We start from the raw sequence: 27,217 nt of genomic DNA on the forward strand, positions 1-27,217 counted from the left end.
TCTCATAAAGAGATCAAGTGTTAACCCCAGGAAGGAGCCCCCTTGACTTCTGAGAACTTCAAATAAACATGATGAACACAAACCAAAGATCATGCAGAGGATGGAATGGATCAGAAAGGAAATTAGATTAGTAATGGAGTACTATTACAAAAGCAATCCCCACATAAAAGGGCTGATTTCAACATATAGAACATAATCCTGATGTTATGCTATCAATATTCCAAGCCTCCTAAAATCTATCTATATATAAAGCATATAAAGTGTTTAGGTTTTTATATATTTGTATGGATAGGATTCATTCGTAAATTAATTAACCGATCATTATGAATTTTGTAACACAGCTACTAGGTGTAAGGGTGGGCACCGTGGGATATGTTTGATTTAGTTTAATCAATGTGGGATATGTTTAATTTAAAATATTTATGCAAAGGAGGCAAAAGTATATGGCAAAACACGTTGACACAGGTTATCGTTAGGTCACTGAAGTTAAACAATGTTGTACTTAGTCAATTCCAGATGGGTGACCAATTTGGTAATACCAGGCGCTGTATGTAGGAGGATGTCAACACCTCACTGCAAGAACTGCAAAAACTTAACATTGTCATCTCTCCGGACCAGGGTGTACATGCGACTGGGGACCGCTTATGAATTTAATATTCCCTTGGCATTTCCTCCTTTAACTTGCCTTGGGTGAATGCCGTTAGCTGGCATGGCAAAGAGAGAGTGAAAGCCTTTCATGAGAGTTCAGATAGCTCTGAGTTTTGTGAAATTTCAACAATAGCCATTAAACATTACTTAATAGATATTCCTCAAATGTCAGATTCTTTGAAGTATTTTAACGGGGTTTTCAGGAGCATAATATAGGCACAACCTCCCCCCCCCTCCCTCCGTGTTAAAATTCAAATATTTTAGATTTGCATTGGATTTGATCCATAGTTATTAATCAATCTAAGCAAAATTCTGTTAATTTCAATTTCTTCTTAAGACTCCTTAAGGTTAAGCCTTAAACTTGAGGCATTTTCTAGGATCCAAAATCATGTAAAATGGATTCTGAAATCAGAATACAGATTCTAGACATAAGGTTTAGTATTATCATATCTAGATTTTAATCTGTGTAAGGGATATGAAAGTAGTGCAAAATTGTTTCCGGATTTAATTCTACCCTCATGTTGGAATGGATGCTTCTAGTTTATATATATATACGTGTATATATATATATATATATACACGTACATATATATATACATATATATACACACATATATATGTATATACACACATATATATACATATATACACACACACATATATATACATATATACACACATATATATACACACACACATATATATACATATATACACACACACAAACACATATATATACACACAAATACACATATATATATATATATATATATATATATATATATATATATATATATATATATATATATATATAAAATGCATAATCTTAACTGAAGGACATGCAGCCTTCCAAATTGGGATACTTTGGGTTGAAAGAAGGGTGGGGCAAATTGTGAGGGTGATTTCTAAAAAGATAAAAAAAAAAATTAAAAAAAAAATACCAGAAGCATTTTTTTTTTTTGGCTTATATCCGGAAAGAGAAATTGGTTGGCTTTTAACACTTTCTTTTTTTGGCATGACGAAAACTGTGTCAAGATAGACTAACTAATCTTTACCGACAGCTGAATTTTGAGATACTAATTTAGTCATATCAGAAAGTTGACTTTTTGATCTCATTTCCTATAGAAAGGGGGGGGGGTAACTTCAATGACCTGTCAGTACAATCAATTGTTTATCATGAGTAATTTTCATGGTTTCCGTTCAGTCTTAAGAGAAAATGGATACTCTCTGCACGTGTAATCGTGAGGTAACGGTTGAGCAATCTCTAACCGCACCTCTCCTGAATCAGTACTGCCTGAATCCAGTGATAAGAAGAAATCCAGGATAACTGGAAACAATACCAATATAAGCAAAGCACATACAGCACCTGGTACTCCCAAATGGTCACTTTCATAGTCTCCATTCTGTCTTGAGAGACAATAGATACCCCCATAAGGGTTACTGCACATGTAATTGTGAGGCAAAGGTTGCGCAATCACTAACTGCACCTCTCTTCAATCGGTACTGCGTGATTCCAGTGGCAAGGAGAAGTTCAGGACGATTGTAAACCCTGTTGAGACAAGCAGAGCACATACAGCACCTGGTATTCCCAAATGGTCACTCATTTTAGTACTGACCAGACTCAACGTCACTTAACTTTTGTGATCTTACGGAACTGGTGCATCAACCTGATTATGCCATCGTATACTTCCGTTATAAAACTTAAATACGTGATGATTTATAAAGATTTATTATATAATATTACATTATTACATTCGTTCTTACAGATAATATAAGAATATGTGAATATACAGGAATTGGTATTAAAGCTCTTGGAAGCATCAGTAAGTATTTAAAAACATTGAATAAACAGTTAAAACTGTTTTCAGAACACGTTAAAAATGCAAAATATTTTAATAAAAGAAAGAAGAAAAATACGATTCAATTTCTTTTTTTCTTTCCTTCCATTTTTAAGAAAGAAAGAAAGAAATTGACTCGTATTTTTCTTCTTTCTTTTAATGAAATATTTAATAAAATGTTGTATAAGCAAACAGTATAGTCAAACAAAGAAAATATTATGGAAGAAAAAATATGACAGACGGAAAAAAAAAAATCTTAAATAATAGTATGAATAAGATGAAAGGTTAACAATACCTTCTCCCACCACCACCACAACAGAAAAAATCAATATAAAACTATGGGGGATTGGGGGGGGAAGGCAAAGAACTGATTCTATAAATAGATTAATCGTTGCTAAGTGTTCTGTAATGGAAAATCAAGACCGACCGACTAACTGTGAAGGAAGTCAGGGGGACAAACAGACAGCCTTATTGGCTGTTAAAAGGTAACGCCCTTTCAAGTGTAAGAACCAACCAAAATGGTTGATCCTTTCAATAGAACTCCATTAACTAATGGCCCAAGGACAAGGCTATTCTTAATAAATTGCAGAGGCTTTGGAGTAATCGTTCCTCGAAGTCTTGCCATCCATAGAAACGGAATACACACAAAATAAGTGTTCATTTCTAATACTCCGCCATGAAAAAAGAACGCCTTATGTATTCTAATGAATGGGGATTTAGTTACTGTCTAAAGCTGAAACTATACTTGTCAGAAATTTAATTTCTTCCTTCTTTTCGTCGTTGTCTTTTATCTTTCCTCCCTTCTTTCCTTCTTTAACTTTACGTCTTTTTAACGAGCTGCTGCTGCTGCTGAAAGAATCACGCCACAATTGGTTCTACTAAGAGATATTTTTCCCGCGTAAATTCAACAAGTGCACTAGAGAGCGGAGCGAAAGTCAGTTTTGGACAGAGATTCCACGAGGGTAACACGCAAGTTACGAGCTCTGGTCCTACTCAGACATTCAAGTCTTAAAAATAGTAAAAGTTATTTCATTGTTCATAGGAATGAATAAAGAGTTTCAGTAAGAGTCGAATCAAGTTGGTTGACTCGAAAAGAAAAGAAAGAATCAATTCTAAGAAGAATTGATCTATAAACTTGACGCACGAGATGCGATTAAATGTCGGCGTGTGGAAACCGAAATGTCTTTCCATGTTGTAACCAGTGAGAATTTCATCTGACAAGAAGGACGAACGAAGGTTTTACCAAACAACATTGAGTTTTCAAAAGAACTTTCAAGGATTCTGTCACTGAAGTGAGGACAGATCGATTTGGAGTGGCGTGAAGAAAATATATATGTAAAAAAAAAAAGGACTCACACACATATATATAAAGATAAAAAAAGAAAGGTTAAAAAAACCGAAATCTTGTTTTACGCAGTAAGTTCTCTTATTCTAATTTTCTCCTATTTCTGTACTCTCTCTCTAGTATTAATTAAGCCTTTAGTGCTTGCCATAAGGACATTTTTTGGCAGTCGAATTGGTGAACATATAAACTGTATTTTCTCTTGTAAATTGAACATATAAACTTTTTTCTCAATAATTGAACTTTGCAGCTTTGCAGCCTTCTTTCCCCAACCCTTATGCTTTCTTTTTCCCTCAATAAAATTTCAATATTTTTTTATTCTTAAAAGTATTTCCTTGTCTTTATTTTTTTCATGTCCTGATTTTTCTAGGCTTATTAACATGAACCACGTGGGATAACCTTCACGGGACTCAGTGAATAAATTTCCCGCATACTAGTACCTGTACTATCTTTCAATGCTCAATTCAATGTGATTTTTTTTACTAACAAGTTACTGATTATTAAGAATCAGAGGCCACTCGAGGACAAGGTTAATGGTTTATGCCAGATGAACGATGAGACAACGACCTTGAGGATTTCAGACTATGGTTGAATCGAGGCTGAAACTGATTATTTAATGGGACGAGTATGAGAGTAGAATCTGCTTTGTTGTCATGTATCATCCCAGACATTACCTCCTTCTTTGAGGTGGCAGTAATCTGTTCTATTGTTATGCCACTATCTCCGTAGGTATTATCTCCTCCACGATGTAGTGCAATATCTGTTCTGTGGTTATGATACCACCCTTTTAGGCATCATCTCCTCCTTTGGTTGTAATATATGTTCGTTTGTAATGATATCCTCTTCCCAAGCCTTACCTCCTTTTTTTGGGATAGGGGGATGAGATCAGTGTAGTATATGTTCGTTCGTTTTGATATAATCCATCAAGATTAGCATATTGGAAGGCATTTTTTTTTTAAATAGTTTTTATTCATTCTACATACATAATAATTAGTGTTTACTCTTCTGTAATAAATTTCCAATAAATTCTTCCAGAATAGAATTTTGAAGCATAAAAAAGCTGTTCATAACAAAGATGAAAAGGAAAAAAAAAATGTTTACATTTTTCTCTCAAGAATTCAAACTTAGTCGAAATGCTTCTCACAAACAAAAGTCACCGATAGCAATAGTGCAGGGTAAGAAGAGTCCAGAAGTGACCAGACAGTACAAAGAGTTTCTTTTTTTTTTTTTCATAAATTCTGTTAGAAAAATCATAATAAATGGGTGCTACATGAGATCTACTGCGAGTCTTATACACAGGCTTAGATTTAATGACCTCAGAGGAAGATTAAATCTGGACAGTATAGAGAGATGTATGCAGAACAGGAGACTTCGTTGCTATGGTCACATTGAAAGAACGGATGAGAATGCACTATAAAATAATTGAGGTAGCAGGGTCAGTTGCCAAGGGAAGGCCAACAAAAACGCGAGGAGTGATAGGGATGGATTTGGGGAAAAGAGGGAGCAGTAAAGACCTAGGCAGAGATAGGTTAGTTTGGAAGTTAATTTTTAGAAGTTGCCAAACACATGCTAGCATGTAAAACCGTATATTATTATAATGAGCTAAGTATTTTTAAATAAATTAAATGGACTCCAATTTAAGCTAACAACAACACAATTCTTTTCATGACATTTTTTGAATCATTTACTTTTGGAGCAATTCACTGATGATCTGAAGTCGGTCGTTAAGATAATTAATACTTTTTTTTTTTTTTTCATAAAAAAAAGCAAAATCTCACAAATAAAAAAAAAAGTTTTTATAAAATTTTAAATAGCTGTGTACATTTACGGAGTCATTTTCATTATTACTTACTAGCAGGGAGACCCGAGGTTGCCCGGGATTGAATAATGATCAACAACTGTTTCACACTCCCATATTTTTATTGTCATCGAAATCGGTGAAATAGCCCATTTTCCAATCTAGACTGCCAGTTCTAATTGGAGACCCATCGCAGTGCACCAAGAGGAAGTTTCACATGCCTCCCCATAATGACTTAGTCCACAACACATTGTATCTCTACATTACACTGTAGAGAATCTACTGTTGATTTTATAAAATTATTTTTTATATATAATGATTTGAATTAAAGTTTAAAATGTAAATGTCAAGTATCATGCTTCAATTGCGCTCTGAACAGAAACATTCATTTCGAACGCGCCTCTGTCATATCAAAAAATTTACTGTTGATTTTATATGTCTGGCTTTACTGCTTGTGCGGTGATAATGGCTTGCATTTAAGTGTAAAATGAAAACGTTAAATGTCACGGTGCAATTATGGTTTAAACAGAAGCAGTTATTTCGAATGCGCCTCTGTCATATCAAAGAACCTACTGTTGATTCTATATGCGGGGCCTTTCAGCTTGTCTGGTAATAAAACTTCTCAAATGCAGTTGTAATGTTAGGCTGTGTAAGGTGTTAACTTTGGTCAAAACCGCTTGTTCCTTCTTTTATTGAATTATTTCGATTATCGATATTTATCAATGACATTCCGATACAAAACCTATCTAAAAACACTGCCAGATACATAAAGCACATTTGTGTGAAATTTCATAAAAAATCATCTGACTCGTTGCAATGTTCAGAGGGAACTCTCACACACACTCATATGCACAAGTTCCTTCTATATAATAGTAGAGATTAGAGTTAACAACTGTTAATATATATATATATATATATATATATATATATATATAGACGTCCAGCTTTATATATATATATATATATATATATATATATATAAAGCTGGACGTCTGTGTGTGTGTCTGGTCACGAATAGGCTCCTATATGGTTGACTATTATAGAAAACTGATCACATATAATGATAGAAGATGTATTGAGACACAGGAATGGGTATTTTTGATCTGGCATAATGATTCATTAAAATTGTGGGGTCTGCGTACGCGCCTTGTCCACAAAGTATGGAAATAAAAAGTTTAAAAATTAAAAAAAAAAATGTTTACAAGTGTTTTTGATATAGATGTACCTAATAATACTTTCATAAGTATGTTTTAACTTAAATAGGGATGGTATAATAAAATTGTGGGGTCTGCGTTCGCACCTGCCCTCCATAGAATGGAAATAGGCACAAACTTTAATAAAGACTTTTCATATCTATCTGCGTAAGTATACTTTGATAATTATGTTTCAGTTTGAAGAAATATGGTATAATAAAATTATGAGGTGTTCGTTCGCGCCTGACCTCCATAGAATGGAAATATGTCACAAAGTTTAACAAGGTTTTTTAATATAGATCCACAGAATATTGTGATAAGTGTTTCAGTGTGAACAGGTATGGTATAATAAATTATGAGGTTTATCTATTTTATTTTTACTTTCATCATATTTTGCTTTGATTCTGATACTCCCAAATTCGGAGCTATCTCTTTACAACCCTTCCTTTTCATAACCTATCATACTTTCATAAATCAGAGTCCATTTTCTGTAGGCCGTTTTTGAACCCAGTCAACGACGGGTACTTTTGCTAGTATATATATATATCACTACTTCATTTAATCACATAAATTAATATACAAAAGTATAAATTTATGCGTAAACTTTAAGTATTTACTTCAACAGTGCTCAATACGTAGGTAGAGCTAGGTAGTAAGTAATAAAATATATATGGCAATTAAGCTACACAGAATATTCTGCGTTTCATCCATGCTAGGATTTATCAGGCTTATGCATCTTTTGGACTGGTAAACATGCATAAGCTTGATGAATCCTAGCATGGATGAAACGTGGAATATTCTGTGTAGCTTTATTGCCATATATATATATATATATTATAACTTACTACCTAGTTCTACCTATGTACTGTTGAAGAAAATACTTAAAGTTTACCTGGTGAATTCTAGTGTGGATGAAATGCAAAATATTCTGTGTAGCTTAATTGCCATATATATTTTATAACTTACTATATATATATATATATATATATATATATATATATATATATATATATATATATATATATCGAGAGTAGATAATACAGTGGATGTGTTATCGGCAGCTCCAGTAACTCTCGCTTCTCCTATTTTGTCATTCAGTCCTCATTCAATGAGTGATTTTTCTGACAAAGGTTGAAGAAAAAGCTGCTTAAAGGTCGGTAGTACTTGGTGACCAGTAGTCTGAGATGTCGGAAAATTTTCTGTCTCTGTCTGTCCTTGTGGCCATGTCACTAGTAAGGGTGCTGGAGGTAAACGTTTTGTCTGGGCTGATGTTATCCGCTTGATAGTCAGGGACCCGAACCTTGGATTAACCACTAAGGAGGCTGTCCTATCAGCAGGCGCAAAGTACTGGGACTGCTGTATTGCCATTTGGTGAGTGGATCTGGACCATGCAGTAGTCTCTGGTAGGGCCTCTCGATGCCATACTCTTCCAACGTAGACCCCTACTACCAGGTCTCCTTCTCCAACATCAGGGGTCTACGTTCCAACCTTCCAGAGGTTGAAACCCAATTACAGGAGACGAAACTAGACATATTATTTCTAAGTGAAACTGGAATAGAGCCGACCACTTCCCTAGATGAGTTCATAATTAACGGATACCCTAATTTAACAGCTAAATCTGACACCCAAGATCGCCATGGGCATGGAATATGTGCCTACATTAAGGATGGCTTCCCATGTGGCAGGGATATCTCTAGAGAAGATCCTAATTTACCCTATATGTGCTTCAGGGTTGCACTTGCTAACACCACTGCATTTATATTTGCCCTCTATAGGCCCCACAACAGCAGAGCTAATATCTTTAAGAGCATATCTGAGAAAATAGACCACATACTGTCTTCACATTCCTCGGCTAACATCCACATCTGTGGTGACTTCAATGTCCATAACGTGGAATGGCTGACCCATTCAAATAAGACAGATGATGAGGGGAGGTTTTGTCATGATTTTGCCATTGCTTATGACCTCACCCAGATTGTTCGCAAACCCACCCATGTGCCCGATACACCCGGTCAATATGCAAGCCTCCTAGACCTTTTTCTCTCAACTTCCCTGAGCTATGTTCATGTTCCGTTCATTCTCCTCTAGCATCCTCCGACCACTCCGTCGTATCAGTTAAGATAAAAGCGAAATGTAAGAAGCCCCCAGACGTACCCCTCCACCGTACTGTATACCGATACTCTATGGTTGACTGGTATAGCTTCCATACATTCATATCTGATTTACCTCAGCATTCCATGTTTAAAAAGGAAGTGTCCTCTATAGTATCAGATCTGACTGAATGGTTAATTGTAGGCATAGACCAATTCATACCATCTAAAAAATTCCAACAAAAACCTAACAGCCAGCCATGGTTCTCCCCAGAATGTGCTGCTGCTATCGTGCACAGAAATCACTTTTTCCATAGCTACCAACGTAATAGATGCACTGAGACTAAAGCTGCTTTCAGGACTGCCAGCAACCACTGTAAAAGAGTAATAAAAAATGCAAGAGAGCTATATGCCCAGTCTGTTAAATCCAAGGTAGCTGATCAGCGGCTTGGTTCCCACCAGTTTTGGCAAATAACAAATAGAATCCTGAACAGAAGTGTGCGTTCTATCTCAACCATTATCAATGGACCAGAGGTCATCTCGTCAGCGTCAGACAAGGCCAAACTATTTGCAAAGAACTTTGCAGCTAATTTTACCCTATGCGACTAAGGTCATCAACTCCCCATATTTCTTCCTATAACACAGAACACGCTAGGTAACATACAAATATCTGTGCATGAGGTCACCAAGCTAATCAAGAACCTAGATTCCAGTAAAGCAACTGGCCCTGATGGCATCCTAATTATAGTGTAAAAAAAGCTTCAACCTGAACTTGCTCCCATACTTACGAAACTATTTAAGCGCTGCCTTAAGGAGAAGTGCTTTCCGACTCCCTGGAAGACCTCATCAGTTTGCCCTGTATTTAAGAATTCAGGTGATAAGTCATCTCCCTCTCAGTACAGACCAATAAGTCTCCTGTGTATTATGAGTAAGTTGCTGGAATCCATATTAAATAGAGAAATAGTCAACCACCTCAGCAGGAATAACCTTCTTAGTGACACACAATATGGTTTCCGCTCTGCAAGATCTACCGCAGATGTGCTGACGGTTATATCCCACAGGATTAGTGAATCTCTTGACAAAGGCTTCCTTTCTAGGGGAATTGCTCGACATATCAAAGGCCTTCGACAAGGTATGGCATAAGGGTCTACTTCACAAGATTTCCAGCTACGGTATGACTGGAAGTGTTTTCTCAATAATTAAATCATTTCTCTCCAATAGGCTCATAAGAGTAGTGGTAGATGGACGAAAATCGGAGGCCTGCAATATAAATGCTGGAGTCCCTCAGGGGTCAATCCTGGGCCCAACTCTCTTCCTGATCTACATCAATGACCTCCCTAAACACATACTTAAATCATTCGTTGACATCTATGCTGATGACACGACCATCTACGGCAACACATCAAAGGCTGTAAATGACAAAGTTCTCTCTGATTCTCTCTCCTCTGATCTCGAGCGCATGGTTCAGTGGGGGAAGATGTGGCTGGTTACCTTTAATGCATCCAAAACCAAACTCCTATCCTTACATCATCAACGCTCTGATCCCCATCTGGCATCAATTGTGATGGATGGCTCTCGTCTGGGTGAGGCCCCGTGTTTTGACAAGCTTCTGGGTTTGACCTTTACTCCTGATCTGAAATGGAACACGTACATCAAGTCTGTTGCCAAGGTCGCTGGAAAGATGGTGGGATCCTTCTACCGCTCCAGAAGATATCTCACTACTGATGCAATTCTCTATATAAAAGCCAAGTACGTCCAAGGATGGAATACTGTTGCCATATCTGGGCAGGAGCTGCTAAAAACAGCCTATCCTGCCTTGACAGAGTACAAAAAAGACTTCGTGGCTTAGTGGGGGATGCCCTTTTCTCTACCCTGCAACCTCTCTCCCACAGGAGAGACGTTGCGAGTCTATCCTTGTTTTATCGTTATTTCCATGGCAGGTGCTCGTCTGAATTCCAATCTCTGGTCCCCCCTCGCCAATCTTTCACGAAAAACACCCGTCTAGCTGAATCCACTGTGAAAAATTTCCCCCACTATATCTGTGCCTCAATCAAAACACGGATTCCATGAACAAAGCTTCTTTCTTAGAACTGCACGCCTGTGGAACTCTGTTCCGTCTGCCTGCTTCCCACCGGACTACAACTTGGATGTCTTCAAGTCCAATGTTAACAAATTCCTAATGAACCGCCCCCTTAAGTAAACACTTCATCAAATCTCCACACTAACGTAATGTACTTGCAATAACCCTTATCCCTGAGTGGCTTCCGGGCCTTGATAAGTGGTGATCACTGTGTAAAAAAAAAAAAAAATTATATATATATATATATATATATATATATATATATAAATCTATTTTTCTTATGTAGATCATAATCAGTGCACATATATATATCAACCAAATAAATGGCAACCTCTACAAGGAAAAACATTTTTAATAATCCGTACTAGCAATAACTATGATAATTACGTATGTGATGGACATTATGATCCCAAACAATTGTTTGTGCTAATGGATAATGAAAGATGATTTTTCGATGAATTCATAATAAGGTTTTTCCCTGCACTCAAAGCAGTAAACGTAATTAAAAGTATTTATAGCTCTAGTCATGCACCTTGGAACGATTAATAGAACAGTGTGTTTTTATTGAAATTTATATTTGAAATATACAGGATGGTGCAAAAGTCTTAGGCTTTCCTGCCACGTTTACTAATCCAAAAGATAATAAATAAAATTAGATATGATATTTAAATGATCAAAATTGTTAAAAATAAGAAATCCTTTGTAGTAAATTGTCTATAAAGTAGGTCATTTGTTATTTGTAAACTGTAAATTGTTGTATAATAAATTTCCTTGAGTCCAGATTTTTGCACCAACCTACACAAACACACACACACACACACACACACACACACACACACACACACACACACACACACACACACACCCGCTGTCCAAAAAGTCACTGAATGGTTGAAAATCTTTGTCATTTTACTATTTATGGTTATTATTTTTTTCTATTACAAGTGTATTTTTTTGTCTCTCTGCAAAAGAGATGGGGGTGGGGCATCCTCTGTCCCTCAGTATTAGAGTAGCTAAGTAGTTAGCTTAAAGAGATAATAATTAAAAATTAATTGTTAATTGTTGTTCGTTTTTAAATTGTAAAATATTGTAACATATATTTTGTAAAATAAACTAGTTAAGATACACACATTTGCATTACAATTGTGTTGAGTTGTTTGATTTGCCTTAAATGTTGAAACGGTGCCGGCAGCAATTCCAGTCAAAGGAACTCCAACATGAAGACGCCAGCCACAGAGAATGAAGGAACTGGCCACACCCAAATTCCAGGTATGCCTTCATTCTTCAAGTCTTACAAAAAAGACGTCTAAGTAACTAATTCTATTGTTACAATCTGGTGCCATTTCAAGACATTTATGTAACACATGACCAGTTATGCTATTGACCTACTCATCATGTCACAACTTGACTGTAACAATAGTATTGTCATTGTCGTAACTATGTAAATTGTTTACTTGAAATTATGCGATGGCTGTAGGTTCGATCCACACCGATGAGTTGTGATACAACGAAACAGTACTGTATATGGATGACTATATATATATATAAAAATAATAAATAAATAAAAATGTTATATACGTCCAAACAAATTAAAAAAAGGGCGACTTTCTAAGTAAATAAAAAAATGAGCTTCGAGGCGGAGCCAATATTAACCGTATGTATCGCTTGAAAAAACAATAACAAATCTAAATTTATAAGCGATAAAAATAAAAACAGTATAATTAATCTAGGGTCTGTGGCCTAACGGTTAAGGCATCGGACTGTGGTAAACATGGTCTGAGGTTCGATCCCTAGAAACAGTTGAACTACGCTGACGAGAGGTAACGACCTCAAAACACGCGTGTACATAGATTACTGTTTTAAAAATAATAAATAAATAAATAAATAAATAAATAAATATATATATATATATATATATATATATACAGTTTAATGGATGTCAGTATTATTATTTTCATAATACGATTATCTAGAGCAATATATAATAAATGAGGTAAAGTCTGATAAGTTTTAGAAATGCTTTTTAATTTATAAATTAACATTATCTATCTGTATGGGATGTAACAGCGGTAGAAAAATTAAATGATTTACCCCAGTCTTTATATATATATAAAATAAAATAAAATTTGCATTTATATTTTCGAATTTTACCGTCATTGGATTATTTACCTTTCACCAGACTATCCATTCAGGTGAAATCACCTTTTTCTTCACCATATTCCCTCTGCTTCACTTTTTGTTATCACGTAAGATCTTGGACTTACTTGCAGTTTCATCAAATACTTTTGTATGCAAAATCCGATCCCGCATTTTGCTAATTCCTACCCTCTGATGAGAAGGAAAGTATTTCTTCGAAACTCGGCGGATTAAGGACTATCCACTTATTAAGTGTTTCCTTTTCAGATTAAATATGTTTTTAACTCTTTTTCAAAGTGTTTTTAACATGTTTTATTAACTATTTGCTCTTTATATCCACTCACACGTGTTTCATTATCTACGACTTGGCTGAATCTAGCGAGATTCGAATCTCACTAGATTCAGCCACACTGATGAGTCGTAGACGACGAAACACATGTCAGTGAATAATTATAAAAAAAAAAACAACAACAAAAAACAAAAAAAACAAAAAACAATATAAATGCCGCTCCCTATATGGGCATACCGAATTAGTTAAAGGGAAAATTATTCCGAACTCGCATTTAGGTAAAAATGCACTTTCATAAATAATTTAATTAATTTAAAACATATTGCAAAAACAAAAACAAATAACATTATATTTATATATATATATATATATATATATATGTATATACACACACACAACAAATGCATACATATAAAATATGTGCAAATTCACAAATACATACATATATCTCCCTCCTCCTATCTCTCTCTCTCTCTCTATATATATATATATATATAACTACTTCATTTACTCACATAAAATTAATGTACGAAAGTATAGATTTATGCGTAAACTTTAAGTATTTACTTCAAAAGTGCTCAATACGTAGGTAGAGCTAGTTAGTAATTCATAAAATATATATAGCGATTAAGCTACACTGAATATTCACCGTTTCATCCACTCTAGGATTCCTCAGGCTTATGGCGCATAAGCCTGAGGAATCCTAGAGTGGATGAAACGCCGAATATTCAGTGTAGCTTAATCGCCATATATATTTTATAAATTATATATATATATATATATATATATATATATATATATATATACACACACACACGTGTGTTTGTGCATACATCTACATACATACATATTTAATTTACATTTCATACTATATATATATATATATATATATATATACACTAGCAAAAGTACCCGTCGTTGACTGGGTTCAAAAACGGCCTACAGAAAATGGACTCTGATTTATGAAAGTATGATAGGTTATGAAAAGGAAGGGTTGTAAAGAGATAGCTTCGAATTTGGAGGCATCGAAACCAAAGCAAAATATGATGAAAGTAAAAATAAAATAGATCAACCCCATAATTTATTATTACCATACCTGTTCACACTGAAACAGTTATCACAATATTCTGTGGATCTATATTAAAAAACCTTGTTAAACTTTGTGACATATTTCCATTCTATGGAGGTCAGGCGCGAACGAACACCTCATAATTTTATTATACCATATTTCTTCAAACTGAAACATAATTATCAAAATATACTTACGCAGATAGATATGAAAAGTCTTTATTAAAGTTTGTGCCTATTTCCATTCTATGGAGGGCAGGTGCGAACGCAGACCCCACAATTTTATAATACCATCCCTATTTAAGTTAAAACATACTTATCAAAGTATTATTAGGTACATCTATATCAAAAACACTTGTAAACGTTTTGTTTTTAATTTTTAAACTTTTTATTTCCATACTTTGTGGACCAGGCGCGTACGCAGACCCCACAATTTTAATGAATCATCATTATGCCAGATCAAACATAACCGTTCCTGTGCCTCGATATATCTTCTATCATTATATGTGATCAGTTTTCTATAATAGTCAACCATATAGGAGCCTATTCGTGATCAGACACACACACACACAGACGTTCATCTTTATATTATATATATATATATATATATATATATATATATATATATATATATATATATATTATCTCTTTTTATTTCACAAAACGTACTGATCGCTCAGAAGATTCTTCGGTGAAATAACAGAAGAATACCAATTTATAGATATTATTAAATATCTGCAAATAATAGACACTGGCCTCCTCAAGATAATTCCGGAGGCTTTGAGGCCAAACGAGGATTACTGGCACACACAAAGAACTTTGCCCTTCCATCTGCGGAAGAAGAAGTTGGGGAAAGAATAGAAACGGACTCAATCAGGATATGCCAGTCTGTGCATCTGTGGATTCTCATAAGAAACTGCTTACCATAAAGTAAAAAAAAAAAAAAAAAAAAGGACATACATAGTCCTCAGTACTCAATTTATGGATTTTATTATTATCCCAAGGCAAGGCTTGGCTTGGCTTGACTTTTCGGGTTATTTAATGTTGAATCCAGTCATATTTTGGTAAAAGTTTTATGCTTAAAGTTCTTTTCTCTTCAAATATTTACAACAACAGAAAATTACAGAAAATAATCGAAGAGTTTCATTTCTAATAAGAAATAAGGTACTTGGACAGAAATCGACTCAAGAAATAAGGTACTTGCACGATATAGAACTCGTATGAAAAACAAAGAAAATCTTACCTGTGAAGTATATAAAAGTTTTTAGAACCGAAAATCACGTCAAATAATAGAGTTGTATGACTTTTCATTGTTTTCTCATAATGGTAGAATACTGTACAAGTACCTTATTTCTTCTCATATTTTTACGGAAACGTGCGAAGAGAACAGAAGGGCTATAAGATTTGCTTGTTTTGTAGAGGAAAAATTTTTGTCTTTGTTACATGATTGACCTTTGCAAAGAGAAAGGGAGAAAAAAAAACAATAACATAAATGTTTGGTGCATTTTAGGTCAGGATTGGTTGGTTGTTTTTGTTTTACGGCATATCAACCCTTTTCGGGTTATTTAATGCCGAATCCAAAGATTTTGAAGAAAAAATTTTCTTAATAGAGTATATTTGTTGCTTTCACGTCGGTTTCTATTTAACCCATAGTTGGGTACCCTAACAGGTACTACCACTCCGGGTCAGAGTGGACCTGGGAGCAATGGTAATTAAAGGGTGGCTCCACACTCCTCAAAGCCCCACAAGCTAGGGCCTCAACACTGGATATAGTTTAAGGTCATATCCAGGACCCCCATTGAGGGACTTTTACTCTCTGCAGGGGGGCAGTCGGCGTATTCTAATGCCCCACCGACAGGGCCTTTAGGTCAGGAAGCCAGTATCTTCAGGAAGTATGATCTGGTAGCACCAGAGTATACCTAGGATTTAAACACTCTGCAGGCCATTTATTAGTGTTATGATAGTGCCGTTGTCTCTAAGAATATGGAAGAAGAGAATGTTTCTGTATTTTTAGTAGTGGATAATGTTTCTATACATGGCGTTTCTTGTGAATAAACCTATATAAATCGTTTTTTTTTTTTTTAGCTTGCATCATATTATTAATGTTGAATATATATCCTTTTAATTTCTTTTATATATTGACAGAATTCTAACAATGATTTATGGCGTATATAAAAATATTATGATTAATCAAAAGATAATTAAATGTTATACTTAAGCAAAAAATAATTTTTCTTTTTTGTCTTGGATTCCCTCGAATATCATGGTAGTTAGGGACCGAGTAGAGATATTCAAAAATCCGTGAAGTAGGACAAAACCATTTTTTTTTAACCTTATTTAATTGATTTATAGGCTGTTTAAAACCATCCTTGTAATGTTTATAACCCACCCATTACTATATTAATAATGATAGAAAGATTGTAACGCTTGTTAGGTTGTACAGCACAATATTAGTTAAGTACTATACATAAATACACGTGTAACACTAGAGAATTAAACAAGTACGTACATGCAACAAGTTAATTACTGTGACAATACGTGTACAATACATGGTGATTGCTGCATCTTTCCAGATGATCGCCGTCACATTTAGTTCTTCCAATCTTGCTATCCATGCCATCTCAGATGACTCTGCACTCCCGCCGCAGATGTGCACATCTTGAAGCAGATGTGACACACAAATTGAGCAATTTCCACTGAGTTGACTTCCTCTGGGGGTTGAAGGGTATTTCTATGAACAATACATACATACATACATATGTAAAAAAAAAATTGATTTCTAAAAAGAAATTACAAATTAAACAAATAAATGATTATTAAAATAAAAAAATAATTTAAACAATTACAGAGAGAGAGAGAGAGAGAGAGAGAGAGAGAGAGAGAGAGAGAGAGAGAGAGAGAGATAGAACCTTTACAATACGTACATATGTATAAAATATCAAAGAACCTTAACATTCTCGATATTAATATATTGAAAAAGCCGTGAAGTAGCGAATCCGTGATAATCGAACCGCGAAGTAGCGAAGGGTTACCGTATATCATTAATGTTGAATATATATCTTTTTATTTCCTTTTATATATATTGGCAGAATTTTAACAATGATTTATTGGCGTATATGAAAATGTCATGCTTAATCTAAAGTATTTGAAAGATAATAAAAAAAAAACAACAAAATTTTATTCGATGAGATTTTAGATGGTGGTTACAGAAAACAAAATTACAGCCAAATGTCGAATAATGAACATTGCTTACCTTCAGCATCTACGAAACTCTCCCGATTTCTTCTTTGCATGCAAGAGAACATTGTATTTATCTTTCGCCTTCGCTGCACGATCGGAGACTTAACAAACAGCGGCTCACAATCAGGCTGAAGAGCGTAAGGTCCAAAAGTAAGGTCCACGTTTCTCCGTAGACTCAGAAACAAAAGTTCAGATTCCAGAGTTAAAAGGATATTCGGAACCATCCGGAAAGCAGTCGTAGTATATTCCTTTCGGTAAAAAAGTGACAAGTTCGTAATTTGATCACAAGCTGATTTCAGAAAAAATATTGGACGGGCGTAATGCATATAGGCAAGTACAGGTATATACCAAGTTGTGTCAGTTAACGAAGAAACAAACACAGGACAGTTTTATATATGTAAAATAAAATAAAATAAGTCTTTCTTCATTCGCTGTATTTGTATTCAACGTTCTTTTGCATTTCAGTAACTTCTTTGTGGCCAGATGTTTTTAAATTAAGGTCGGGTAAAAAGCATAAGGAAGAAGGAGGTGATATCACAGAATGGTTTGAGAATCATACCGTCATCTGACGTTCTAGCCTTCATTCCTTATTTTATGGATAAGGCATGTCCACATCTAGCGGGATTCGGGATGCTCCTTCCTTATGTGTCACTCCTTCAAAAACCAACTATTCATTTCACAATTCACCGGGGGGGGGGATTTTTTCACTACGTAAAAAATCCGATATTTAGATCAAACTGATCCGGCAAAAAGTCATTTGATATCTGATGGACAGTCGTTGTGAATTCCTTTTGGCAAGAATGGAGAGTATATATTCTAATCATAACCGAATTGGACGATAGAAAAGTATAAAAGCGATTTCGTATCGCAGCAGGAAGTGGTGCATTGTCTACTGGCATGAACTGCGACCTTGATACACTGTGTTCGAGTCTTACTAAAGCTGTTGCACTGCTTTCATTGGGAGTATTGGCAACCGTCATGTGGTGCCTCCTGTGAGTACTTCATTCTAAAAATAAAAGAGCCGGAGAAACTAATGCTTAAACCTGAAGAATTAATCTAATTTATAAAACTTACTATGTCTGTCTGTCTGTCTGTCTGTCTGTCTGTCTCCATATTTTCAAACTCTATCTCTTCCGAAACTAAAAATCGCAGAGCGGCGCTAAGAGCTTCAAATGATTGGATTTTTTATGGATCGTTCTTTTATGGATCTTTAGCTGGTTAAAATAGTTTTTAAGGGGTCAAAAATGTGTCAAAATTGAAAAAAATCGTTATGCATTTTCTACATTAGTTTATTTTTAATCAGGTCATATGTGTGTCACGTAGGTACAGTGGGAACGTCATCAGCTTTGAAAGCTACAGTTTTGCTTTCGGTTTCGATTCTAGCTGTTGGCACCCAATACCTTTTTTTTTTTTTTTACTTTTTAAATCAAGACTCTCTAATAAGATATACAAAATCAGAACAAATTAAAATATATTTAAGCGTATTTTACGACCGGGCAAAGCCAGGCGCCTTCCACCTGCTAGTTAAGTAAAGAAAAAATAGTAACTTGCTGACTTGTACGCCTATTTGTATTACGTTTCGGAATTTTTGAGATAATGATTAGTAATTTTGATTATCTGGACTACCGGTCTCATCTTGCATGTTATTCTGTTTCAACAGATGTACCATTTTACCCTTTTTCAGGTATATCTTGTCCAATTCAAGAATCTGTACGGAATTTCAAACTAAATGCTTTATTTAATCTATTGGAGGTAGATCGTTCTTGTTCCATCAGACATGACGGGGTAAAGTTTTAAGTTAATTCTTAATTATATAATGGCGGTTGTAGTTTCAGTTCTTAGTACATGCGATATCAAGAATTATTTAAAAACTTCTACCAGGTCATGGCTGATGGAAGGAGAACAACCTACCCCCAAATGGATTAAATAAAGGATTACAAAGTTCAACCAGATGTACTTGAAGAAAATAATAGTCTAAATTAAAATTAATTGAATTGTATCATTTCTTTATGGTGCTTGTATGCAATCAGCAGCATGCAAGGTAACCTGGTGATGCCCGGGCATATTTTTTATTGTATACTATCTAATACTCAAGTAACAAGTCTAAAATGCTGTAAAATATTAAGAAAAAAAATATTTTGAACGGGTTATCAATAAGATTTTCTGCTCTTTTTCACTTCCAGGTTTTGTTTTGCAGATATGACAACTGACGGTGACAAGCAAGATATGGTTCCTTCTGATTAAATATCTCAGATAACGTAAAGTTCCCCGCCCCCTGTTTCCATGTTGAAAATAGCTTTCTTGTCTGCTTGACCATGTCAAATAATCCAGCTAAAATGGACAGCAGAAACCGGAAGTGTAAAAAAAAGCAGACAATTTTGAATATAACCATTGAATGATGCATACACACAAATATAATCTAATATATAAAAGACTAAATGTCTGTCTGTCTGTCTGTCTCTATATTTTCAAACTTTACCTCCTCCAAAATTAAAAGTCACAGAGCAGCGCTAGGGGCCTAAAATGATTGGGTTTTTTATGGACCACTCTTTTATGGGTCTTTTGCCGGTTAAAATAGTTTTTAAGGGGTCAAAAATGGGTCAAAATTTAAAAAAAATCGTTATACATTTTATACATTCATCTTAATTTATTTTTTATTTTTAATCAGTTCATATTTTTTTAATACTTAATGCTAATTCCGATGTCCAAGAATTAAAATTTTTAACGTCTCTCCTGGAATTGCACTGGTTCATTCTTTTCAACTTTTCAATTTTCATTTGCACTCTATCTAAGCTGCTTGTTGAAATTTCTCCTTTTTGTCAGCGTTTTGTACATTTATATATATTTTTTTTAGTTGAAGATGATTCGCCGAAGAATAGAAAACGTTTGTGATACATATGGAACATACATTAATTTATTTTTTTTAGATTTTGACACAAAAAATATCATGAGAAAGAAATGAAAAATAAATAACAAAAGGTATAATCAAGAAGAGGAATTCTTATGTTTAACAAGGTTTGCTGCGGCAATCATTCCAACAAACTAGAAGCTAATTTGACAGTACCTCGCTCTCTTTTGTTCAGCTGAGGTATGATGTAAGAGATGCATTCTCCCAGGCATTACATCCTTATTTTAAAAAGGAGGCAGTAATTTCCAATCGCCCGAGGGCCCTTTATGGAAAAATTTTGATGGGTGGAATTCTGACTATTTTTTGTACCCAATGAGAGTGCTTCCCCCCAACTCCATGGGAGCTGTCTTTCCTCATCTTTTGGCCTTGTGCCATATCTTGCCAGAGTGAGAATTAAGTAAACTCACAGCTAACAGACGGTTTGCACTCGATTGATAAATGTTTCCTAATTGGACCTTCTAGCACTACCCAGAACCATAACATAGTCTAGCTTATTCAAAAATAGCCAAAACTGTTAAACGGTGTTGAGGACGTATCTTTCTCGACTGGCCATGAAAATAGTATGTTCTATTTGATAGCATGGACACTTGCCGACTGTTGCCTAGGTGCTCGAATTTCGATCCTGGCTTGAGGTAGTTGTTAGTCTAGCCACACTGAAGAGCTGTGATACAGTGAAACAGTCTTTGAATGATCTCTCTCCATATATGTATATATTGTTTCTGAATCCCCAGAATAGTGTTTCATGGTAAACAACTGATGATCCCTCCCTTAAATAATATTGAAATTATAGGTTTTAGTTTTACTGGTAATTTAAAATCAATAAATATTTATTATTTTTTCATTACTACAAACTGTGGAAGATTTTGGTTTAGACAAAAATCAAATAAAAAAAAAATAACATACAAATAAAAAACATAATTAAAGGAATCGTCTTTGGCATCAGAGAATAGGCAAAAAATTTTCCAATTTTTCTGATTCCGATTAATGGTTCTAAAACGAATATATATATATATATATATATATATATATATATATATATATATATATATATATATATATATAATCAGTACCTACCCAGTGTTACTCAGAAATAAAGGAGAAAGCTGAAAATATACAGCTGTTCTGCAGCTGTTTTCATAGAAGCTGAAATTTACTGTAGCAATCATTCCAACAAGCCAAAGGTTGACAACACATGGCTGAGGTATTTTCTAGGAAATACATTTTCGAAGACATTACATCCATTTTTTTTTTAAGGGGGGGTCGTTTATTCCCAATCGCCTGTAGCACCCCTACCGGGAAATGTTGACTATTTTTGTACCCAACAAGAATGTCTCCCCCCTTCCAAGGGAGCTGTTTATTTTTTCTTTATCTTTTGGCCTTGTGCCACATTTTGCCGCAGTGGGAATCAAGTAAACCCACAGCTAACAGATGGTTTGCACTCCATTAATAAATGTGTGTCCTTATTGTCAAAAATAAATTGTGTTGTTGTGTGTATTTTGGGTTCAATTCCAAAAATATTATGAGTACCCTGACCCCAACCCTGCAGGTACTTGAGATATCACTTACAAAAGAATGAAAGATGGAATAGAGGAACTTAATCCGTAAGTTGATAAGTATTATATTTTGAAGTACCTCTCTTTTTAACAAATGTGTTGTTATAGCTTGACGCTAGTGAAATCATCGGGACAGTCACTTGTTGAGGACCAGCTAGGTTAATAAAGCACAGCCAGAACAAATGCTGCACATGCCTACACGCATGCGTGCGTCTCTCAAGAGAGCGGCGAGAAGTACACAAGTGCCGCTAAGCACGAGATAGGAACGGAATGTCAAAGATGCTGTAAGAAAATGAAGAATTATCTCTGACGACAAGCAAAGTAGTTGGCATGGAGCTTTCATCTATAGCACTAGTGGTCAAAGGAGACGATAAGAGGCAGAGCGTAATATGATGAATCAGAGATGCTTTGAGATGTGCATCGTTGCATAGAAAAACAGAAATGATGCAGTTGATTTCCCATCTGTGCAGCATCCAAGGGTTGGGAGCGGGGAGGCAAAATAGAAAAATGAAGAAATCCTTCTTAAAACAAAAACGCTTTTTTTTTTTTAAGAGGAGGGGAATTAAATTTTCCTTTTATCTTTCATAAGATAAATTTTACGCATAGTATACTAAGGATTCATCACTTGCCAAGACCAAAAGTCACTCAAGGATAAGAGTTAAAGAGATTTTCAGTTGAGTGATGAAAGGATTGGAAACATTAAACTTGAAGATGACTATGTGGCAGGCTACAGGGAAGCAGTGCTGTGGTAATGTTTTCCATAGAAATAGAAAGCATGCTTGTCCTTCACTCCTCTGCAATTCCTATTTTTTTTAATCAAGAGGGCAAACATAGACTATAAAGTTTTAGTGGACTTTTAAATATTTGTGAAAAATCGCATTGGGGATCATTTTTGTACTTCTACAGTATAATGGGATTTCAAGCAAATGCATTTAAAGTAAAAACACTACTATGTATTTATATGCCACATCGAAATTAGTATAAACTCCAAAAATTACGAAAAATGAATCAGTAGAAGATTTGCTAGATCTATATCTTAAAAAAAAAATCTATTTTACAATGGTGAATTTTTCATTGAAAACATGGAAAGTAAGGGAGATAAGTCAAAATGATAGATTGCAGTAACCTACCCTAGATTTTAAGAACGTTTCAATATTAAAACATGATAAAATTTCGATAAATTTTATTTTTACTTATAATTAATTTTGTACTGGATTATTTTTCGTAATTTTTGGAATTTATACTGATTCTGACATGACATGTTAGTACATAACAGTGATTTTACCTTAAATCAATGATTTTCAACCAGGGTTCCACCAGTACAGTCTAGGGTTCTGCAGTTTCTAACTTAGAACCAGAAACTAATAAACAGAATGTTAAATTCCATTTTTAAAATCTATTTTATTATTATATGCATATTTTTAAACATTTATTGTTTAAATAATCAATTTTACATTATTAAACTCACTACATCTGAAAAATTAATTTGTCTTGCCACTATTAGGTTTGCTTTTATATTTTCTTATTATACAGTCAATGCCAAAAGAATTACACTAAACATCATGGGAGTAGTTTCGTTTCATTTTAATTTTTTAATGCTGTTTTTGTTACATAAGACAACTAAATTATTGCATAGGGGTTCCATGAGCCAGTGGAATATTTCCATGGGGTTCTGCTCAAGCGAAAAGGTTGAAAAGCACTGCCTTAAATGCTTTTGTTTGAAATCCCATTATAATGCAGATACACTGTCATGTTTAAGACCCTGGAGGAAAAGCAGACTTTCTTGTATTTCATTATGCAAACTATCATTAAATCACAATTTTTATTAGATTTGGGGAGGGAAAAAAACTAAAACCTTAAAATCTGTGAAAAAATTCAATGTTGGGGCATATTTTTAAAATCCTCTTAAAGAAAGGTGGGGAATCTGCACAGTTGTAAATGACACTCTTATGGAAGTTGAAGGTTTTGTTTTTTTTGTTTTTTGTTTTTACATAGGCATCACCACTTATCAAGGCCCAGAGATTACTCGAGGATAAGGGCTAAAGAGTGTACAGTAGTCAATTGGACAATATAGTAATCGTTAGTAATGGAAATTTGGTAAATTTGTTAACTTAAGTGGAGCGGATCATCAAAAACTTGTTTATGTTGGATTTGAAGACAATCAGATTGTAGTCAGCTGGAAAGCAAGAAAATGGAAGACAGTTCCACAGGCGTGCACTTCTAAGAAAGAAGCTTTGATCATGGAATCTACGTTTAGGTTTAGGCACAGATAAAGAATGGGGGGAATTATTGATAGTGTTTTCAGCTAGACGAGTGTTTCTTGTGAAAGTTTGGCGACAGGGGACCATAGATTGAAGCTCAGTCGAGCAAATCCTCAGTTCAATGCTCTTCTTACTTAAGACACTCGACCCAGTCATGGTTGACGGAATGAGCGCATGCTACTCGCATGAATTAAATAAAGGGTTTAATTCGAAATTCCCGGGTTGAACAGAAAAGTTCCCAAGGTTGATAAGATACACGTGAAGAAAATCAGAAGCTACATCAGCGAAAACGTTGTGAAAATAACCCTCAAGATGAGAAAGTAGTTTGAACAGTTCGAATAATACAAGTTATCAATCCTCATCTTAAAAAATTCGGAAACATCATAAATCCTTATCCTCGAGTGATTTGGGGGCCTTAATAGGTAGCGACTCGTTAGTAAAAATAAAATATAATAGGTTAGTCACAAAGTTTGATTTGTCAGTTTTAATACTATTTTAGGTCCAACATATGAAATTAAGTCGAAACAATTTTAACCCTACTAGACAGAGTTACTGATATACCGGTAATTTCTATATGCTATATACCGAGTTACCGTTAAACCAGTATTTTTTCCAACCACGTGTTTTTGTGTTGTCAGGGAGCTAAAAATAGCTACCCAATCGCTGCTTAGCCTCGATTTAGCGCAAATCTAACGTTCTGCAAATGACTTCCTTTGTTTTGGCGGAGTTGTGTGTTGTTTTGTAGACTAAAAGTAACCATGAGGCGAGCTAGTGACGAACCAAATACTTCAACAGGTAAAAGAGCGAGACTAAGGAGTTTCACAGTGCAATAAGTGTGGGATAGAGTGACAAATTCTGATTCAGATGAAGGCGAATTTGATCAGGAGTATATTTCTGAATCAAATAACGCTAGTGATGATGAATATATCGATGAAGGAGTAAGTGATGTTAATTCTGATGATGCAAGTGGGCCTGTGCATCAAGGAGGGCTCCATCTGGCGGCAAAAAATTACTAACGCCTTTAAATTTCTTTCCGTTTTACCCAGGAGGCCAGGCACAGGGGCAAATTAGGTTGAGTAGCTCAGGTCTGATAGAGTTAAGAAAATTATATCTGCATTGAATTTGATTCATAGTCATTAGACGTCAATTAAGCAAGCATCTCTGAATTTCAATTTCATCTTAAGATCGTTTAAGTATAGACTTAAATTTTAGACATTTTCTCCCATCAAGTAATGCTGGTGATGATGAATATATCGATGAAGGAGAAAGTGGTGATAATTCTGATGATGCAAGTGGACCTATATCAAAATCGAGTATTTAAAGCAAAGGGTGTGTCACTCAACCAGGTGATGGGGGAGATTCTGGTGTGGTCGATGAGGGATGGAGTCGCAATTTTGTAGCTCCGGATCTGGATTTCACAATTTTGCCCAAGTGACACAGTAGCTCAGGTCTGGTTGGGTTAAAAGTTGGGCCTAAAATAGTATTTAAGCTAACAAATCAAACTTTGCTTCTGCTTGATTTGTTAGTTTAATTACTACTTTAGGTTCACCCTTTTAAAATACGTCTGACTTAATTTTGGGTTAAATTTTACGCACATTGTTAATTGTAAATCCAACAAAAAAACAAACTAGTCTTCACCTGGTCAATTAACACTATAGGGCCTGAACATATTAATACTTATTGATTACATATCAATAGAAATTCTGAAATTTGAAATTATATATTTTATTGGATCAAGAATCATGAATCTGAACAAAAAAGTGAATTCATTTAAAAACTTGAAAGTTATGAAATGTGTCATATTTGTCCCCTTGGACTCTAATCTTCCTGATTAGGATTGTGCCATATATGGCATGGGCGGCCCTAGAGGGTTAAAATACGTCATAAATTATTCCACCTGGTTTAAACAAATAACAGACATGGATTCAGTAACAATGAACATAAACATCACATAAATATTTCGGATTAAATATTATATCCATTTTTAAGTACTGAAGTATAAATCGAATAACAAGGCCTCCGTTCGGTCTCTAGAGACAATGGATACCCCTTGTAAAGGTAGATAGGTACATAATTGTGATGTAAGGGTTGCATAATAATCCCCAACAACACCTCTCCTGGATCAGCACTGCCTGATTCCAATAGCAAGGAGAAGTCCAAGACAACAGGAAACAGTGCTGAAATAAACCAGAGAGCACATACAGCACCTAGCCTTTTTAAATGGTCACCCATTTTAGTACCGACCAGACTGAACGTTGTTTAACTTCAGTGATCTAACGGGAACTGGTGTGTCGACATGATTATGACGTATATAAATCAAATACCAGACAATCGTTGAATAAATAAAAACGCATATAAAAAAAAAATGTATAACAAGGATCTTAAGACTTTTTTCCCTCGGCACCAAATTCAACAGAGTCTAGGCCATTTCTGAAATGGTCTTTTCTTTGTTGATTGCGGTATGATACTGGTCATGTGCAATTCTAAGAGGTCTACCCTCCTAGGCTTTGCCATCTCTCTTTGAGAAGGGGTTAGTTTATTGCTAATCGCCTAAGATGCTCCTACTGGGGAATGCCAGCGAGGCTGTCCAGGTATTTTATGCAAATCATAGATGTACTCCTTGTGGGGGGGGGGGGGGATTGAAAAGTCGCTGTCCCCCCCTCCCCATCTGACCCTTGAGTGCCATGTTTCTCACCGTGGAAGAGAGATGAAATACCATCTTATAACAAGTGCTTCTTATATACTAGCGAGTCATCAATCATGCATCGCGGCT

At 35.0% G+C, this 27,217-nt stretch overlaps 1 protein-coding gene across 6 annotated transcripts in view; it reads right to left on the minus strand.

Moving 5' to 3' along the window:
• LOC145293376 (glutamate receptor-interacting protein 2-like) overlaps window positions 1–27,217 on the minus strand; it is a 535,093-nt gene that overhangs the window by 204,430 nt on the left and 303,446 nt on the right. For 2 of the 6 annotated variants that reach the window (XM_080140015.1, XM_080140013.1), the window contains exon 1: window positions 17,736–18,091. The exons of 2 other annotated variants lie outside the window; for them this stretch is intronic. In XM_080140015.1, coding sequence (XP_079996141.1) covers window positions 17,736–18,048 — 313 coding nt within the window. In that variant the 5' untranslated portion in view covers window positions 18,049–18,091. Of the gene's footprint in view, window positions 1–17,735; window positions 18,092–27,217 lie in introns of those variants that run through there. 2 more of the 6 variants (XM_080140017.1, XM_080140019.1) reach the window with 2 other exon arrangements.

Source organism: Euprymna scolopes, chromosome 2, assembly GCF_053919585.1.
Source record: "Euprymna scolopes isolate OS-2025 chromosome 2, ASM5391958v1, whole genome shotgun sequence".
In the NCBI taxonomy this organism is placed as follows: domain Eukaryota; kingdom Metazoa; phylum Mollusca; class Cephalopoda; order Sepiida; family Sepiolidae; genus Euprymna; species Euprymna scolopes.